General features: G+C 41.7%; 1 protein-coding gene across 2 annotated transcripts in view; it reads right to left on the bottom strand.

The window, feature by feature from the left end:
- The window catches only part of ZNF423 (zinc finger protein 423), a 131,987-nt gene that overhangs the window by 15,144 nt on the left and 95,744 nt on the right, over positions 1-21,099 (bottom strand). For both annotated transcript variants that reach the window (XM_015818990.2, XM_015818981.2), the window contains 2 exons: positions 20,497-20,628; positions 18,305-18,420 (listed from right to left, as the gene is read on the bottom strand). In XM_015818990.2, coding sequence (XP_015674476.1) covers positions 18,305-18,420; positions 20,497-20,628 — 248 coding nt within the window. The remainder of the gene's footprint in view (positions 1-18,304; positions 18,421-20,496; positions 20,629-21,099) is intronic.

The following is a 21,099-nucleotide window of genomic DNA, read 5'->3' as shown; positions in this document are numbered from 1 at the left end:
ATTTCGGACAAATGGCTGTCCAGTCTCTTCTTAAAAACTTCCAGTGTTGGAGCATTCACCGCTTCTGGAGGCAGGTTGTTCCACTGGTTAATTGTTCTCACTGTCAGGAAGTTTCTCCTTAGTTCTAGGTTGCTTCTCTCCTTGATTAGTTTCCATCCGTTGCTTCTTGTCCTGCCTTCAGGCGCTTTGGAGAATAGCTGGGATAACTATGATTACAATGTGATCGACCCTGAACTTTAAATCAAATGAGGATAAATAAAGTTCTCTGTGAATCCGTTCGACCGATTGATGAGATATTAAAGTCAGCACGGTCTGTAAGTGAACGTCGGTAGCATCTTTTCCCCTCTGATACCTATATTTTTTAAACAAGCCTTTGGCTTCTCCCTTTATTTTTAAGTTAATGCCCTTTACTTTTGTTCTGCCTGACCCTCTCTGAGTTCTGGTTTCTGCCCTCCAGAGATTTCGGTTGCCGCTACGTCCATCAGAACGAAGGAAGAGAAGGCTGATTTCAAAGGCCAGCATGGGCTTCCTTTAATCACGTCTGCTGTAGAGAGAACCAACAGCCAATGTACCACGGCTTGCAGCCTTGCTTTGAGAACCGAGCGTTGTGAAAAACCAGAGCTTGATTTCGCTGCCTTGACAGCCTCGCAAAGAGCAACCTGGGAAGCAAACACTGCCTGTCTCTCACATCTGAATGACAAGAGATGAAACCGGTTCAGATTTGGGCCAATCTGACTGAATTCCACCTTTTCCCCCCTCCCTTTTGGAAGGAGGCTGTTTAATGACCAATCCTCTCTGTAAAACGCAGCATTAAGCAAAGGGAACATTTTACAAAAGAAAGAGAACTCTTTATATGGCAGGAAAGATTCAAGCCACCACGGGCTGCTCAAATCACAGAGCCAAGGGTCTGCAAAATGCCACATTTGTGCAAAAAAAAAAAAAAAGGATAATAGGAATAAGTCCTTAAATGGAAGGGCCGGCTTCCCAAAGAGATACGGCTGACTATCCATAATTACAGGTCTACTTGATTGTTGTGCTTTCTGGCCCAAAGGCTGTAGTACCTATCCTGTAGACCAGGATACCTTCGAGACNGCGGGACTGGCCTAGGGTAATTTTTAAGAGGGGTTTTTAGAGGGGTTTTTAATTATATTTTAAATTAGACAAGTTAAATATTTCATTTTAATTAATTTTAAATTTTGTGATGTTATTGGTGTTTTTAATTGATTGTCAGCCGCCCTGAGTCCGCAAGGAGAAGGGCGGGATATAAATTCGAACAATAAATAAATAAATAGTAAAAGTTTGATTTGTTTGATACGGGGAGGATGGAATTTCACTTTTCCATGAAAGCCAGTCAAACAAAAGAGGCACAGATTTTTTTCTGTCTAAAAATAGGTCCACTCTCTTCCTCTCTGTTGTTTTGACATCCAGATATAAGATTCCTTCACATTTCCAGTTGCTTCTGATGGCCAGGAACAGTTCTTCTCAGGGACTTTTTGACAAAAGAGTAGGACATTAATAGAGAACATATTTCAGGCTTTGAATACACCGAGCACACTTTTTACACTCAGATAGCTGACATGAACACAAAATCACAGGGCTGGTAGGGACCTTGAAAGTCTTCTGGTCAACTTCCTGTTCAAAGCAGGAGACCTTAAAGCATCTTGGTCAAATGGTCATCTAGTATCTTCCTTAAAACCTCCAGTGATGGAGCACTCACAACTCCAAGAGGCAAGCTATTCCACTGATTGATTGTTCTCACTATCAGAAAATTACTCCTTACTTCTAGGTTGGATCTATTTAACAGATTCACTGATTACTTCTTATCCTGCCCTCTGAGTAAACTCAGAAGTTATTCATTACTGGATTAACCATGTTCTAATAAGCCGAGGAAGGGCAAGAATCAACCAAGGAGCAGTTACTGTGACAAACACCAAAGTTCTGAACTGCTGGTTTTTGTTTACGTGGTGACAAAAAGCATTCTTCACGTACGGGAGCATTCATATCTTAGACTCGGTTCCAGTTCTTCTGTCACTTTTTAAAAAACTGTTTAGGGAACATTATTTCCCAGTGAAATTAGCCAAAGGGAAGATTGCTATTCTCCCTTCCTAAAAAAAAAAAAAAAAAAAAGGCCCCCTAAAAAAAGGGAACGAACCCTTCCCTTCCCCCAAAGTCAGTTTTAATTCTAAGAAAGATCTTCAAAAAAAATGAGTTATAGGTTTTCCTTAAAAATAAAATGTGCTTAACTTCTACCTGAGCTGCTGGCACAAAGAGAGATGTCGAAGTGAACATCTCCATCTTTTACTGCAGACAAGAAACTCACTAAAATAGATAAATAATGAATGTGTCTTGGGATCTCCATAGCTAGTTTTGCAAGACGCAAGGAAAAGGGAATGTGGGATGCTCTATATTTTATATATATATATATATTCATGAATCTTTGTTCAGCAAAACAAAAACGTGCCTGTGTGTATATGTGTGTGTGTGTGTGTGTGTGTGTAGATAAAATATCTCTCATACATGTTAAGTTTCTGTTCTCTCAAAGTGCCAGCCCAAGAAAGCAGAAAGGTAAGTTTATGAAGACATACCTAATTTGCTGTGATGAATTGTGTGCATGCTTCAGTGATGAAAACTGCAGCTGAGACCTATTATATTTAATGATGAGACGCAGTTCCTAGGAAAACAGTCAAGCATAGATGGTTTGTCTGGACAAGCAACCTACTTTGGCTGCTCTAGGAGCTAACACTGGTCTCGACATAGGACCGTAAATCAACTTGGGGTCATGGTGGGAGGTTATGCCGGTTGTTAAGCAGGTCATCGTTTGAGTGACCCAATTTTTACATTATTATTTTTTTGGGGTGGCAGTGGTTAAGCAAATGCTCCAGTTGTTGAGCCATCCCACCGTAAGGTATGTTTTTTTACCAATTGTAAATCAAGGACTAACAGTGGCTGTTTTAGCCATCAGGGCAGAATAAAAGGAAACTATTCACTTGAGCTCTTTTAAGGACATCAGAAGTGAATTTTTGACTCATCTACAGGCTGTCCTCGACTTAATGACCGCAACTGAGTCTAAAATTTCTGTTGCTCAGCAAGATATTTGTTAAATGAGTTTTGCCTCATTTTACAACCTTTCTTGCCACCGTTGTTAAGGGAATCACTGCACTTGTTAAGTTAGCAACCTGGGTGTTAAGTGAAAATGGCTTCCCCCATTGACTTGGCTTGTTTGAAGGTCGCAAAAGGGGATCACACGATCCCGGGACACTGGTGTTTTCTATTTGGATCAGGAGCAGTGAATTTCTATGGTCTTTCCAGATATCTTTTCAATCACCCCTCTATGAATCTTTTTTTTTAAAATGGAGATGCCAAATCTTGTTTGTTTTTATCACTTACATACTTTGGATACACAGCTCCATTTTCCTTTAAAACTGAAACGTTGCAAATTTCTATTTTCAGCCGGTTGCGGTTTTTTTTTTTTTAACTCCAGGAAGTTCCTAATTAGTTGAAGGACCACTGGTAACTTTAACCTACAGTTAAAAGCAATAATTTGAAATTTGCAAATTGTGTCACGAGATCACCAAGAGCCATGCAAGAGAACAAACTGCTGCTTTGCAACAATTGTCAGGCAGTTGAGTATTGCTCATCCCATAATAATGTCAATGGAAGAACTGAAAACAGAAGATTTCCCAAGATGAGACTTGAACTCAGGAGTTTTGAAATAGCAGGCCAAGGCTTTTAGTTCCTGTCCTACGCTGATTCGCCTTGCTGTTTTGAAATTAGATATCCCGTATCGAACTATATTTATGCTGATTTTTATGGCTATTGTCCAAATGATGTTATTAACTAACATCTTGCTGATGGCTATCAGCAAGATGGTTCAGCTATTCTGCAAACCAATTAAATGCAGAGAAAGAGAAGTGTCTTGGGATCTTAACCTTAATAGGACCCGAGAGCAATTTCACCCCCTCTGAAGGACACTTTAAGGTTCAATTTTTTTAAAAAAAAATCTGTAACGAAAGAACTCAGAATAAAACAATTATGAAGGCGGTCCTTTAAAGTTCACCATGGTCCTTGAATCGTAAAGATTGGAAGTTTTGAAATAAGATGTTCCTTCCTCGCCGGTTAAAATTGGGGCCACCTCAAACCCATTTTGATCTTCATGGTTGAGCAAAAATGGACATCCATGTGGCCTCATCTACAACAGCTTCTGGAATGATTGCAATCAGCCTATTGGGTGAGATGGAAGAGATCTACAACTATATCATATCAGTTCTTCTTTGCAAATATAGCTGTGGTACAAGAAGTCCTCATTTGGTGACCATTTGAAGTTACAAGAGCACCGAAAAATTGACTTAGAAAAGTTTTTCACCCTTACAACGGTTTTTCACACTTACAACTGTCGCAGCATCCCCACGATCATGTGGTCAAAGTTCTTGGCAACTGCCATGACGGTTGCAGTGTCCCGGAGTCACGTGATCCCCTTTTGCGAACTTCTGACAAGCCAAGTCAATGGGGAAGCCAGATTCACTTAACCATGTTACTAATTTAACAACTGCAATTATTCACATAACAACTGTGGCAAGAAAGGGCGTAAAATGGGGGCAAGATTCACTTAACAACCATCTCACTTAACAACAGAAATTTGGGGCTCAGTCATCTGGTCATTAGCACTCTCTCTGAGAACCACTGAAGTCACTTGGAGGCTTATCTGTGCCCTTGGGGTCAACTTAATAGTGCAAATGGGTGTGGAGCCTTGTTGGAACTGCTGAAAAGACTGTGTTGTAAACAGGAGAATAAGTGGTGGCGTATCCCTCCCCCTCTGCTGAGAGAGGGCTGTTCAGTCTTAATGTAGATAGCTTCCAACTGGCCTCAACAACTCTCAGAAAGAGTACTAATGACCAGATGCCTGCAGGGAATATAAATCCTTCCATTCTCCACCATTCAGTCAGAACCAAAGCAGCTTCTTGGATGAGAAGCGAAACGTCTTCAAACAAAAACAAAGAAGGTCCAGTTGCCTTTCAAAAATGCACTTTGGGGACAACCAAGGTCTTGGATGACTGAGAACCTCCGTAGACTTTCTCCACGTGTTTTTTTGAATTGCATGCGTGCATCCAAGCAGCTTTCTCTTCGCGAAGGCTTGATTTTTTCTTCTCCGTGTTAAATACACCCATCGTCAGAAAAGGGATGAACCGGACTCTCGACGAGAACACATTCCCCAGCGTGTACATTTTTATCGCACACCTCCACGGTAGGATTTGCAGGAAGAGCGAGCTGTGTCTGTGCCACTGCGTCTGGAGGCTCTGCAGCTCGGGCCAGACATTTGGACGTTTATGACAAGGAGCTGCACATTGTCTGTTGGCAGCGTCCGTGCCTGCCCATCTGCTGGGATGGCAAGGTGCCTGCATCAAAGTTGTTTGGACCTTTGCCCTGGAGGCATAAAATGCCAACCAGCAATAGGTTTCAATGGGCAATCCTGCAAGTTGGCTCTCCATTCTTGTCTCTTTCCCGTTTCTCTTTTGGGTTGCGAGGCCCTCCTGATGCCAGCTCTGCTGGGTTGGAAAACCCATGCACTCCAGCGCACGTATTTGGGCACGTTTCCACAATTTAATCTGTGATTTCCACCTGGTTTTCTTCTGCCACACCCGCCCTCTTTCTGCTAGGATCTGATAGAATTCCAAACGATGTATGGACATGTAAGCATAATAGAAAAAAACTACTAAAAGCGTTGATCTCCGAGACTAAAACTTTTATTAAGAACTAAGCTTTTGTCAGCAGCTGCTGACGTTGTCAAAATATAAGCCAGGATCTGGGAATGCTCATCCTTATAGTCTTTGGGAAGCTTAAGATTTAGACAATGAGCATATCATAGGTCTGTTCATCCCCTGCATACCTACAATTGGCTGCATCAATCTTGTTTCTGCTGTGCTAACATCCATTTGAATTTTACTGCTCTGCCTCTCCCCACATGCCCCGCCCACCTAGAACGGTTCGTCTTGCGGATCCCGGTCATTTGACATCGCCGCCTGACTATTCTCCCCACTGTCTCGCTTAGGTGTATCCCCCACATGCAGTGCTGTTGTTCTAGCTTGTTTTTTGTCTCGGAGATCAACGTTTTTAGTAGTTTTTTTCTATTATGAATATACCCGGGATTCACATTTTTAAAATAATTTTAGACATGTAAGTATCTATTTCTAAATCAGAATAGCTCCATCAGTGGCACGCCAAGCAAATAGGTTATCCTGGTAGAGGGAGCAACTTGTGGAAAGGCGTTATTTCCCTGAAAATTGATTTTTTTTTTTACAACTACACGTAGTCCTTGACTTACAACAGCTCATTTAGTGACTGTTCAAAGTTACAACAGCGCTGAAAAAGAGTGACTTACGACCATTTTTATACTTATGTCCGTTGCAGTATCCCCACGGTCACTTGATCAAAATTCAAACACTTGGCAACCGGTTCATATTTATGATGTTTGCAGTGTCCTGGGGTCATTTTGCATCCTTCTGACACACAAAGTCAATGGGGAAGCCACTTAACAACCGTGTTACTTACTTAACAACTGCAGAAAGTCACTTAACAATTCTGGCAAGAGAAGGAAGTAAAATGGGGCCAAACTCACTTAACAAATGTCTCAAGATTGTGGTCGTAAGCTGAGGACTCCCTGCCTAATTTTTGGGATGCTCTTTCAGCTGTTTCCAAAGATCAGCCAAAGTCATCGAGATAAGAGCCATCAAGGGCTATCTTTAACTCTTCTGATCGTCTAAAAGCTCAACAATTCTTTTTTTTTTTTTAATGCAGATCACAGGAAAAGAGCCCATGGGAGACAAGTAGTCCTCACTTTATGACGATACAAATAAGCCTGGAATTACGATTGTAAATTGTGCTGGTTCTTAAGTGGGTCATCATGCAAACTGACCCAATTTTATGAATTCTTTTTATGCCAGTTATTAAGCAAATGCTGCGGGTTATTAAGTAAACCCATTTTTTTCACAATGGAGGTTCTTTTCTGCGCTATTTTGCAGTCTAATTTTGAGTGGTTTATTTACAAAGTTGGGTATCGGTTCAACTCTCTAAGCTAAATTCAAAAACTGATATGTGCAGAGGTTTAAAAAAGTGAATTGAACAATTAATCATACAGACTGGGAAGGGGGGGAACCTTTAAAAAAACCCTTCCTTCTATAGTAGCCCTTTGACCCTTCTACACCCCACTCTGGGTAAGGAGCTACAATGAAAGGACGGGTTTATAAACCATTCAAATATTCTCCAAAGGCGTTGAAAATTCTAGAGAAGCAGAATGCTTTCTAACATATGAAGAATTTGCAGCCAAAAACATACTAGAAGTGAAAGTTAAATGCCTAGAGCAATGTAAATTTTTAATTAATGTTAGTTATAATTATCTGATGGTGCCTGACTGAGACTCAGCAAAAGGGTTGGAAGAGATTTTATTTTCCTTGTAATTTATTAGCTTTATAACTAATAATAATTAAAAATTAAATAAAATGCTCCAAGCCTCTTTGTAAGAATCATCTAAAAAAAAAAAATGGTTACACCAATTCTTATCTCCTTCTAAGAGCAAAATGACGTATGTTCGGGTTTTTGGTTTTTTTTAAAAAAAATAAATTAAACGATAATGGATCTGAGGGAATCCTTCCTTTATAGAAAAATTGGAGATGGGTTTTAATGGCAACTGAAACAGAAACCAGGGATCTTGCTTGCTTATGGAGCCTTCCAGAAATTATGTATGGAATTAATGCTTTCCATCCAATTGAGAACAAGTTGTGTGGTTTCTCTCCAAAAAAACAAACACAAGCCATCTCTTGAGGTGCAATTTCTAAGCCAAGCACAAATTGTAAACTACAACACAAATTATACTAATGAACAAGCTGCTATTTTACACCATTTGGAATTAGGAGGGAGTTTTTGCTTGCTTTTGTGCAAATAAATGGAGCCTCGGAACTGTGACACCAGAATTGGGCCACAATTTTCAGTGATTCAGTTGGCTCAGTATATTAGAGCACTGACTTCTGCATTTGGATATATGAAACCTGAAACTACAGTATGGTCCCTAGAAAAGTAATACTTCATAAAACCAAAGCAGAACCCTAGGTACAAAAAAAAATCTCTATGTTTTTCAGGGGTGACTCCAAATTCTCTTATATCTTTTTCTGGAGAAGAGTGGCTAAAGTACCAGGCTAGAAAACAAGAGAATGGATGTTCAAGTCTCACCTTAGGTGTGAAAGCCAGCTGGGTGACTGAGGGCCAATCACCAGGAGATGGTGAATTCTAGTTCCACCTTAGCCATGAAAGCTGGATTGGTGACTTAGGGCCAATCACCAGGAGATGGTGAATTCTAGTTCCACCTTAGCCTTAAAAGCTGGCTGGGTGACCGAGGGCCAATCACCAGGAGACTGGGAGATCTAATCCTACATTAACCATGAAAGCTGGCTGGGTAACTTAGGGCCAATCACCAGGAGATGTGAGTTCTAGTCCCACCTTAGGTGTGAAAACCAGCTGGGTGACTTTGGCCCAATCACCAAGAGACTGGGAGTTCTAGTCCCACCTTAGTCATGAAAGCCAGTTGGGTAACTTTGGGCCAGCTACTCTCTCTCTCTCTCTCTCTCTCTCTCTCTCTCTCTCTCTCTCTCTCTCTCTCTCTCTCTCTCTCTCTCTCTCTCTCTCTCAGCTCAACCGACCTCATAGGATTGTTCTTGTGGGGAAAAATGGAGGTGGAAAATGTTTCGGATGTGTTTGCAGCCTCGAGTTAGTTATAAAAATAATAACGAGAGGAGGGGGAATACAAATATCTTAATAAAATAAATAAACATTCCCCATAATATGCTATTTTGGATGGCTCTTTAGAGAAGGCTCCAACAATTTGGTGGTTCGACATCCCTCCAACCCTGAATAAAGACTGAATTTACTGCCTCCCACAAACCATCAAACAAGAAAACACCTGGGCTAGGGAAGAGATGGCTCAGGTAAGGAGGAAGGAAGCCATTTCCTTCTTCCTAAGGAGGAAAACACCTTCCTCCTTACCTGAGCCATCCTTTGGCTGTTCCATCCCTTGAGTTACTTTTCCGTGGTTGCAGTCATTTCAAAAGAAGCGGTATGATTAGCAGCATGCAAGCAAACAGTAGGAACTAATCTTTTAAAGACAAATATTGCGGTGGTTAGGTGATGGCTCACCACAAAACAGTGGGGTGGGGGAAAGAGGTTCATAGTCTACTCTAAAAGCTCTCCTATCACATCTTTGCAAATTTCGCCACACTCATTCATAATTTGCTTAACGCAGTTTTCAGATAATTAAGAAAGTCTGGGCCCACCCTTTTGATTAAAGACTCCAAGCGCTGTCTGTTTGCAAGAGACTGTCTCAGCTTACTCTTCCCTTGGATTTGAATTTTCTCAAAGGCTGCAAATCACTAAAATATGACAACAATGTCTAAAATTACTGAAACATGTAGGCAAAAGGTGTGGGCTGTGCAAATGTCTAGCAGTTGAAGGCTCACTTGGAATTTTCCAGATTGGGGGGGGGGATGAGTGATATACCAGGAATCTCATTAGAATCTATATTGATATGACAATCAAATGTAGCTTTAAAAGAGAAATCCCTTATAAACCAGCAAATGTTATTAAAAAGGCAGATGTGCTTTTGTGAGTTGTAGATCACAACAGCTTATAGCCTTTAATCGAACATTATTTTGGTAAGAAAAAGGTGCTACCAGAAGCGGTAATCTTTTTTAAAAATATTTTTTTTCCTTTTTTTTTTTTAAAAAAAAAAATCTTATTGCCAAAAAATAAAACCAAAATAGATATACAGAGGCTCGTTTATTCTGCAAGGATTGAATTCTGTGCAACAAGGTGAATAGATTGGGAACTCAACAGGAAAAACATAGGAAGACTGCCCCCAACCCTTGACAAGAGCCACAAGCAAGTGCAGTTCTGGATTATAACCTATAGCCTTCATAATCTATTTTAAAAAATAATCATACCCAACAGCAGAACTACAAAAATAACTAACATAAAAATAGCAACCCTGTGAAAGGCAAACACAACATTGCCTATTGAGAAGCAGATCTCATTCCATAAAAAAAAATATGTATTGTCTGTATCGGTTGGATAAGCCAAAATGCCTTCAACAAGCTAAGTTGAAAGAAGCTGAAGGAGCCAGGAAGATCTAACTGGGGAGGATGGTCTTACATCCCAGCTGCTGTGTCAGAAAAAGATCCATCTCTATATCATCCATCCATCCATCCATCCATCCATCCCAGGGGATGTAGCATGGAAACTCCAAGTCTACTTTTAATATAAGCAGAAGAAAAGAAAAAAGTTCTACAGGTTGTCAGCTTCTAAACTTGATAGTTTTAACTCATTTGGGGGAACTGTTGAATTTAAAATAAAAGTTGAAATGAAATCATTTCTTCTCTTCCATCCATCCATCCATCATGACGATAGCCATTTTCTAATGAAACCATCATGCATATTTCCAAATATGAAAAGTAAAGTTTTGTTCAAGATGAGCATGAGCCCTCTGAGTTTGCCTTCAAGGGCTCGTCTGACTGAGGTTTTCTGGAAATCAGCAACAATATCAAAACAGTCATAGCTGTTTGCAGTATTTTTCTTGAATTCCAAGTGTTGCTCTAATCCTAGAATTTCCTAGAAATCTTCCACAAAAGTATTAATCAGGCCCAACCAGGCTTAGCTTCCAAGCCAGCAAATATTGGCCTGGTGCTCTGTTCCTTGCTGAGAATATACCAGCTTTATCACTTTGACTCAATCAGAAAATTAACAAAGGCTCCGAGAAGATTATAACTACAGGATAAACAGTACACTGTATTTTATAATAAACACTTCTCATTCTCAAGGAGAAAACTGTTTGACAGTCCAAGACAGACAAACCCACTGTTTGCTTACATAGCTGGGGGATTCCCTATGGGGCAAACAGCAATTCATAATAAGTTGTATGCACAGTTGCTTGATTATAGTTTCATTGTGGAACCTAGTTAACTGTCACTTCCCCTAGCACACGGGTCAGCAACCCGCAGCTCCGGAGCCGCATAGAGCCTTTTCCTGCGGCTCACAGCCTCCTCCGCTGTGCAGAGAGAGAGACAGAGACAGAGAGAGGCACTTGCACTTCCCTTCCCTTCCCTCCCCTCTCCTTCTCTCTCCTTCCCTCTCTCTCTCTCTCTCTCTCTCTCTCTCTCTCTGTGTGTGTGTGTGTGTGTGTGTGTGTGTGTGTGTGTGTGTGTGTAAAAAAGAGAGTGGCCTCACGCTGTTCTCAGATAAGCTGACAAACTTATTGGGTGGGGCTCCTGCCTTTGCTGTGTCTTTGCAGGAAGCAGCAGCAAGTTTTGCGGCTCCCAGTGTTTTCTTTTCTCTGGGAAACAGATCCAAGTGGCTCTTTGAGTGTTTTAAGGTTGCCGACTCCTGCCCTAGCAGATCACTTAATACAGCGGTACATAACCTGAGATCCAGAGTTATGTGTAGTTCACCCAAGGTTTGGGTAATGTACAATCCTAAAAGAATCTCCCAAAGTTGTGACTGAACTGTAATTTTTAACACATTAGAAAATACAGAATTAAAGAGCAAGTGTGTTAAACCCTGTTTAATTTTCATTACATGAAAACATCCTGGTTCTAATGCTGCTTTTTATATTAGAAGCAATACTATTATGGGAAACAATCCTCAGGTGAAGGACTTCAATATTCAGTGAAGGCAGTCATAACAGATGACCAAATCTTCTATTGTAACTGGCCAAGTGACTACTTTCCAGGTGGGTTTAGGTCACAGTTCTATTAGCCAAGAATCATGGTCAATAAGGATTCAACAGCTGTTCTATGATCCCAGCATCATTTGAGTGTAGGATCTGTTGAAGGGCTTGGCCTCTGCTTAGAAACCAAAGTAATTCCTTTTCCATACATGATTCTTGGGTTTTTTTGAACAAGGTTTATTGAGAAGAAAGGGATGAAGTTATAAAGGTTACAGAAATGGAACTATTTCCTATTTGCAATCAATACTTGCTCAATATGCATTAGACCAGATTCTTCCTTATTTTCTTCCTTATGGTTTTTGTCAGTCTGGCCACTAAATTGAGCCTCCAATTATTTACTTAAGAGCAAATCCATTGATGAAAATGGGACTTATTTCTGAGAAAACAGGCAGAAATCCTCTTTTTAGTGGTTTCCTATGAATCCTATCCCACCAGCAAATTAAGCAGCTGTAAGGAGATGATTGAAAGAATTTTACAGCTAACTGATGAAGGATCAATTCTTCTTTTATACAAAAGTAGAGGGCTTTTTCCCCCTCTTCTTTCAGATTCCCTTTAAAATTAACTCAAGAGCCAACTTGTTCCCATAGTCATTAAATGTAATCTAGAATTAGTGATAGTAAAATCTTTCTACTCGTGGATAAGTACGCTTCCATGAAGTATAGCAAATTATTTGCTTAGCAGAAATTTATCCTATTTCAGCTATTTTAAGTCCTCATTAAATCTCATCCTAGAGCTGCAAAATATATCTAACCATCATCGGCTTCCTTCTAATGCCTCATCTTTTATTAACATCCAGGAGGTAACATTTAGCTTCCATAAACGCCTGTATCTGTTAACTGCTTCACAAAGTATTATATTGAGGTGGGGGACAATGTTAAAATAGGGATTCCCGATAAGTCCTTGACCGATGACCACAGGGATCCAAAATTTCTGTTGCAAAGTGAGATGTTTATTAAGTGAATTTGGCCCCATTTTATGACCTTTCTTGCCATAGACATTAAGTGAATCACTGCAGTTGTTAAGTTAGGAACACAGTTGTTCAGTGAATCTGGCTCCCCCATTGACTTTGCTTGTCCGAACGTCGCAAAAGGGGATCACATGACACCCCCCTCCCAGGACACTGCAACCATCATGATAGCAGTGTTCCAGTATCTCAGGGGCTGCCACAAAGAAGAGGGAGTCAAGCTATTCTCCAAAGCGCCTGAAGGCAGGACAAGAAGCCATGGATGGAAACTAACAAAGGAGAGAAGCAACCTAGAACTAAGGAGAAATTTCCCGACAGGTAGAACAATTAACAACCTACCTCCAGAAGCGGTGAATGCTCCAACACTGGAAGGTTTTTAAGAAGAGATTGGACAGCCATTTGTCTGAAATGGTATAGGGCTTCCTGCCTGAGCAGGGGGTTGGACTAGATGACCTCCAAGGTCCCTCCCAACTTAATTATTATCATAAATATGAGTCAGTTGCCAAGGGTTTGACTTTTTGTTCACACGTCCATGGGGATGGTCACAAGTGTGAAAAACGGTCAGAAGTCACTTCTTCCAGTTGTGCGATTGAAAATTGAAAATTGGACAACTCGTTGTAATTGTACAATTCATTATAATTTTGAATGGTCACTAAACAAACCATTGTAAGTTGAGGACAACCTGCAATGGCATTTCTGCAAGCAAACCGCCAAGCTCAGAGAGTACCACAGGTTCCACTGTTCGTCCCTTGCTCTAGCAATAGCTATTTTCATCTATTTACACAATCCTATGCTCGGAGGCAAGTCCCTTTCCAAGTCGGAATGACTGGTCTTGTAATAAAGCACTTTTGCCTTCAAAGCATGGGTTTGATAAAAAAAATTATTTGTGACCCCTACGGCAAGGCAAAACAAAAAAGGAACAAGGATAAAAAAAAATAAACCATCCTTTCTGAACCACAGTCTTGATTTTTATCTGTGCCCGATTAAGGACTGCAATAAAGTGATTGACTGTTGTTGTTGTTGTTGTTTTGTTTTTGAACCCAGGATGTTAAACGGCACAGAAACCAAGCTGAACCAAGAAAAAAAAATATCTGCCAACCATTATTCAAATATTAACAAGGTACAGTTAAAACTTTTGTAACTGATGCAAATGAGATTGGCGGCACAAGGTGAATGAACAGAATCCCTGAGAGGCAGAATGAAGGCAAAAATCAACAAAGTGAAAAGATCAACCCTCCCTTTCTACGCCTGACAGCAGGAGAGAAGAGGCAGCAGCCTGGGAATTGGAGGAGGAGGAGAAGAAGGAAAAAAAAATACACATATGCACACACCCAGCCATTGTTGGCAAAGTTTAAGCGCATCGCGTTTTATAGCTTCTCAAGCCAAGAGGCCGATAGGAAGCTGGAGTGATATCGGGGAAGAATTTTAAAGCCTATTAACATACAAAGAGTGAGCAGTGCCAAGAAAGAGAACGTTTGGGGTGATCTCTTTTTTTAAAAAAATAATAATACACAAAACGTTGGAATTTAGGAAGGAGGCAACACCGGAAGGAATAGAGCCATTTGGAAAAAATGGAATACTTATTCACCTCCAAGTAAGCACCTTGCTGAAGGTCAATTCTTGCCCTGTGGAGGCTATTTTAGTAGCAACTAATCTAGGATCTACTCTTTGGGAGAAAAAAAATATATCTCCTTTTGCAGACAGCCAAAATCACATCTGTTCAGCCACAGATTGCTGGAGCAGGAGGGTGCAGGCATCCAAGAGGGAGTGCCCGGAGTTTTTATGCCAAAGGCTGGCCTCAGGTATTTAAGAGCATCAGGGGAACCCAAACTGCAGCTGTCACTGACACCCCTGCTGTGAAATGGTGAGGCAAGATTAAAACAACAACAAAAATAATAATCCCACTCAAAATATAACCTCCGGGAACACAGAACTCGCAGACCTGCAGAAGGAAAAAGAATGTAACCGGGTCGTTTGGGTTAGATGTCTATGGAGATCCTCAGTCATCCAGGTCGTGGTTCTCCCAAAGGTGCTTTTTCAAGAGGCAACTGGACTTTATTGGGGGTTTTTTTTCTTTGAAGGAAGTCCAGTTGCCTTTTGAAAAAAATCACTTTTGGGGCAACCATGAACTGGATGACCATAGACATTTAGCTATGCACTTTGGGATGAACACCTTTTGAAAGGTGTGGGAAGATGTACAGATTTCCAGAAAACGTTGAAGACTACAGGAACCATTTGCCCTTCGGTTTGAGATGGAGACAACGCAGACTCATCCCCAACAGCCTGCGCCCGTCTTCAACCGTGAAGGGACCCAGGGCAGAAAACATCCTGCAGCCAAGAATGCTCCACACCCATTTGCACCACTCAGGTCACCCTGAGGACACAGGTAAAGCTCCAAATGGTCCCAACGACTCTCTAAAAGAAGGCAAATGACCAGCAGTCTGCAAGGAATATAAATCCTTCCATTCCCCACCATCCTGTCCAAGCTAAACGTCTTGAAAGAAAAAACAAGAAAGTCCAGTTGCCTCCTGAAAAAGCACTTTTGGGATATGGGTTAGATCAACCCAAACCATCCAGCTCAGAGAGCACCAAGGACCTCTCATTTCAAGTCTGAGCCACACACATTCTCCTTTCTTAAACCCATATTTGTTACATCATATCTGCAGATCTATCTGGTGGCCACGTAGGCAGTGTTCATGTGAGATCCTGGAGATATCAGGGGCTGTTTAGACCACAGAATCTACCACCTTGCAAGGTGCAGAAGATTTGTTTGAAGGTCCCCAGAAAAAGGTGGCTGTCCAGCAAAGGGAAGCTTACTATGTCTCTCAGTCATTGGTTATCCTGTTGTTAATGTTAAGGCATTTCTCATTTCATTTGGGATCTGCCTTTCTGTAACTTCTACCCATAGTTCCATATCTTGAGATAGAAAACAGGCATAATCTCTCTCTCTCTCTCTCTCTCTCTCTCTCTCTCTCTCTCTCTCTCTCTCTCTCTCTCCCTCCCTCCCTCTCCCTCTCCCTCTCCCTCTCCCTCTCTCTCCCTCCCCGATAGGGATGTGGAGAACCTCAAATCCAAATCCAAAATCTGTCCTCAAAACAGGCATGGATGCACATGATCCTCCGATTGATGCCTCCTTCAAGAAGCTGTATCCTTTACAAGGCTCCCACAGTAGCTGTGCAATCCCAGGATACTGCACAATTAAGGAGGTGCCAAAGAGTGACAAACCTGAAGCTCTCATCTTGCCTTGTTCTTGACTTAATTGTCTACCTACTATGCAAGCCTGGGAAAACACACAGCCTCTTTAAACAGGTGCAGACAGGTGTGCCATGCAGACTCATTCTTGCTCTGAGGCAGGGGCCTTCAAACTTGGCCCTTTTATGACTTGTGGACCTCAACTCCCAGAATTCCTCAGCCAGGCACGCTGAGGAGTTGAAGTCCACAAGTCATAAAAGGGCCAAGTTTGAAGACCCCTGCTCTGAGGTATCTTTTTGGTTTTGGACCTAAAGGGCTGAAGATCCCTACTTTTTCTATGTATTTGAAGAGTTAAATCTTCCATCACTTCCCTCAATTTCCAATCCTTTCATTCTTCTCATTTCCTTATTTTATTTTATTTTTAATCTCTTTCCATGTGTCTGAATCCTTCTTAGTGTGGTACTCAGGATGGGGGATCTGATCAGCAGCATCATACATAAACAGTTTCTGCTAAAACCATTTTTCCCCCTAACAATCCATCACACAAACTGAATCTGTAGACCAAAGTGGGAGAGACACAGGCTTCCCACCTCATCTGTGAATTGGCAGAAACAAGCCTTGGTTGTCTTGTCCAACCTGGCGGTTCCCAGGTGTGTTGAAAGTGTAACCGCCAAAATTCCAAATCAGTCATAGCTGTTAGCTGTGAAGTCCAACATATATGGAAGGTGCCATATATGGCGACTGCCAGGTTGGTGAAGAATAGTTTATACATATGGATATTGCCAGTCTTCGGTAGGTCAGTCCATTTCGATGTTAATTTCATATATCTTGCCTCCATTTTCAAATTAACTGCAATGTGCAAACATCTGCCAGATGTTTTCCATTTTTAAAAAAGCAAAATGTCTCACTTCTCAAAGGTCTTTTCTCCTAAAGTTCGCTTTTTTAAATACCTAACCGTCTGAAGCTTGGGTTGCACTGCAAAATCTGGTGAGATAAAACATCCAAATCCTGCATTCTAATCTGTGTGTTAATCTGGGAGCTAGGAAGACATCAGGTTAACCTGGTTTACTAATGCAAAGTGAAGAGAAACCTTGAGCATGCCTCTGTGTAGCTTCACCCTTCTCCAGATACCACTGAATGAGACAGAGAAGGATTGCATTCATCACCCTTGATGTTGTGAATCTCTAGAGCAGGACTGTCCAACCTTGGCAATTTTAAGACCTGTGGATATCAACTCCTAGGATCTGGGAGCCAAAGCCCACAAGCCTTAAAATTATCCAAGGTTGAACATCCTTGATCTAGAAGGAATTCCTCAACCCCATCATCCACCCATCTTTTTGAGTTTACATTAAGAATGCATGATTTCTTTTTCTGGCCCAGATACTATTATCATAAAAGCAAGTCAAGTTCGGTTGAGAAAGAGCTGGAACTCAAACTAAAACTGATCTGATTTCACTTGTAGTTCACTTAAATTCCTTCACTTCAGTTAATACGATGGCTCTCTCTCCCCTTCTACTTTTTATGGGTTCCATCCAGTGGTGGGATTCAAATATGTGAACAACCGGTTTTCTGTGTGGATGCCGCTTCTGGAAGTCCATTCTGGGCCTGGGCAACAAAAAATTAGCTACCGGTTCTGCCAAACTGATGCGAACTGGCTGAATCCCACCACTGGTTCCATCCAAGGACTTTAGAGACAACTTTGGAATCTCACACGAAGACATCCAGGTTTACAGCTTTGGTTTCGGGATCCTTGCAAGCTTTTTCTCCAGCATTTCCTATTTGCCTAAATTTATCCCCAACAGGAAGGATTAGAATTGCGGCCTTAAGGAAGGGTCTTTATGCCGCTGGCTTCATCCTGTCACAACCGACTTCCTGAGCTTTGAACCATATCCAGTCTATAATATGAATATATAGCATTTTAGACGCTCGGGTAAAGAACCATTTGTGGTGTCGGTAGCTTCACCTGAAAGAAAACCTGAATTCCAAGAGGGATGGGGAAGGAGAAGCGGAAGGAAGAAAGGAAAGAACGGGAACATGATGGTTGAGTTTTTGTATGCTAATCCTTCCTTAAATTATTAAAGAAGGGGAAGAAATTATTTACATTGTGCTTCCATTGCATTGCAGTGCACACTGCCAAAAGAAATTCTCACAGCGAGTGATTAAACTTGTCGGGCCTTATTTATTTATGGCGCCTGGTTTCAGAAGGTTCTGAGTTCGCACTCAAGGAGGGGAAGAGAATTTCCTGTTATTACAGGAACAGAGAGCGGGAAGAGGAACATGGAGGGAGATTGTCTTGATACCCGCTTGCAATTAATTCATTTCTCACAGATAATCACAGAAGGAATTTGTACACAATCCTTTTCAGGAGAACAAAACAAAAGGCATACCTGAAGTTCAGTCTGGAAAAAGAACTTCTGCGGACACTGTGAACAATCATAAATTTTGTCCTCTTGTCCATGGACAGCAAAGATATGTTGCTGCAATTTATTTGCCTGTACAAAAACTAAGGGAAAAGAAAACAACAAAAAGAAAACAAGAGCAAGGTCAGAGATATAGAAACGGCCATCATAACCAAGGACACTTGTCTTTGAACGGTGTCTATACCTTTGATCAGGTATAAACATGACTTCAGCACACCTGTTTTTTACAGTGAACTGATCAAAATAGGTTTTCTTTTAACTTGTTTTTTTTTTAAAAAATAAAGCACTAAGGTTCAGAGCCAAAATAACTTAGATTCACATTGATAACATTGGATCTTGCGTTTGCGTAACTTTGTTTGATTGATCATGACACAACTGGCTGTTTTCATTCAGAACATGCTAAACAAAAGGCCACCGCTAAAACCACTGGATAAATTATTAGGCATAATGGTGCTCAGCCAAAAAAAAACAAAAAAACAACGGACAACCAACAATTGTGTCTCTTTACATAATGGCGGAAGTCAGTCAATGGAGTTTTAATTACAGGTTGCACATTTTTTCATATTGATTTCAGTGGGACTTTTATGATGAGGATTCAACCCAAATATATGTCCTCTTCCCGAGAGTGTAAAATTAAAATCTACAGAAAGTTCAGTGCAGCTAAGGAGAGGTAAAAAAAAAAAAATCAGTTCCATGGCACCTGGCCATCTTTTTTAATTTTAGGAAAAAAAAACCCACAAATAAGCAAGTTTACCAATGCTAAAACATCATATGAGATATTTGTGTCTTAGTAACAATTCCTAATTTACTCTATGTAGCCTGTTGATGGTTTAGCATTGTGTGTTAAGCAGATTGTTATGGCTTGGGCAGCAACCTGAGGTAGTATATCAAATGGACATCGCTGACATGTACATTAAAAAATAAGGTCTCAAGTTTGGATAGGGCACCCCATACTGCAATCATCCCTCACTCGCTGGGAATTAGGGGCTTTTCATCCAAGATATTTGGAGAAGAACTGGCTCTATTCAAGCTAAGAAAGTTTTCCACACTGAGGGCAATCTCTGTTCCACACAGGGCTTTTCAACCTTTTCACCCATTGTACCACTTTTAGGATATGGAAACATCCGAGTACCACCAGTTGCTTAGCAAGGTGTCAAAAACTTGATGACCCCCCCCAAAAAAGGGAAAAAAGTGATAAAGTACAGGTAGTCCTCGACTTACAACAGTTCACTTAGTGACTGTTCGAAGTTACAATGGCACTGAAAAAAGTGCCCCCCAAGCCACAGCCAAGCAAGACAGCACCCAGCGGCGCTCTTCCTCCTGTCCAAGGTTTTCATTGTTGTGAGCATTTCTGTTGGGGATTGGCAGCGGGGGTTGGGTGGGGGGGTGTTTGGTTTTTATTCCCCCCCGTCGGATGGGTGGTTGTAGCAGGTTTTGGTCACTTCATATGACCTTGGGACACTGTGACCGTCATAAATATGAATCAGTTGCCAAGCATCTAAATGTAAATCACAAGACCCTGGAGATGCTGCAACATTCCAGCTGATCGGCGCTTCTTCTGGGCTCAGCAGAAGCGCCAGGATCAGTGCCAAGTTCCAGCTGGAGCCTGGCGCTGACCCTGGCGCTTCCATTGAGCCCTGACAGCCCCGAAGAAGCGCCGATCAGCTGGAAAGCGGCACTGATCCTGGCGCTTTCACTGAGCCCTACAGCCCTATCTCTCATTCAGGCTTGTGCGGTGCTGCCACCGGTTCAGCTCATTCCCCTCCCCCGCTACCACTTTTCTAGGATGGTCGCGTACCACCTGCCAGGTGCCAATGTACCACAGGTGGTACCCGTACCACTGGTTGAAAAGCCCTGCTGTAAATTACTCCACTTATTTAGAAACCATGTTGAAGGATCTGAGTCCATGATGGGAAAAAAGAATGACCTAAAATGGAAAGCACGAGGGTGGGAAGGAGATCTCGTCTTCCAGGTATCTCTAGTTTGAAAAAAGGATATTCTAATTTCATGCCACGATTTCTCTCCCACACCACACACCACACACACACACACCCTTCTAGCTTGCATGGAAAGAATGACTGTATTTTAACGTTCCCCTGTGTGTCATTTCTGGATCAAGCCATGCACACGAAGCACTTGTCTAGGACCGGCTGTCTTACCTGTAAAACAAACAGGGCATTTGAATGTACCTCCCATCCCCTCGAAGCTGTGCTCAATCAGGTGACACAGGAGCTTTGCTGGAGAGTCAAACATCTGGTTACACAGCTTGCACTCATGATTGATGCCTTCCTCTGCAAGGTTCAAATGATACAACTTGTTAGTGACACAGCAGATTAGCGTCTGAAACGCAGGATTCGGTGAGAAATCATAAATGCCAGTTCAGGCAGCTTGGGGGAAGCCGCAGACACGGCTCTCCCTACATGTCTACGGCGTGACGCTTGTGTGGCGCATTCTGGCTGTACAGCCTCCAGTCAGATTTGAGGAGTTTTTCTGCTTTTCCACTCGGATGAAAGTGACAGTCGATCTAGCCTCTCGTAGGTGATACTGTCCCGGTTTCCCAAAACCACATATGACAACATGGTATCTTGACTCTTTGGAGGGAGGGAGGGAGGGAGGGAGGGGATGGAAGGGGAGAAGAAAAGAAAAGAGGGAGGGAGGAGTTGGAAGGAGGAAGGAGTTGAAGGGAGGGAGAGAATAAAGAAGGAGGGAGTTGGAGGGAGGGAGGGAATAAAGAAGGAGGGAGTTGGAGGGAGGGAGGGAGG

This window comes from Protobothrops mucrosquamatus, unplaced genomic scaffold, assembly GCF_001527695.2.
Source record: "Protobothrops mucrosquamatus isolate PMUCROS unplaced genomic scaffold, P.Mucros_1.0 scaffold_144, whole genome shotgun sequence".
In the NCBI taxonomy this organism is placed as follows: domain Eukaryota; kingdom Metazoa; phylum Chordata; class Lepidosauria; order Squamata; family Viperidae; genus Protobothrops; species Protobothrops mucrosquamatus.
This window is presented reverse-complemented; position numbering and strand designations above follow the sequence as displayed.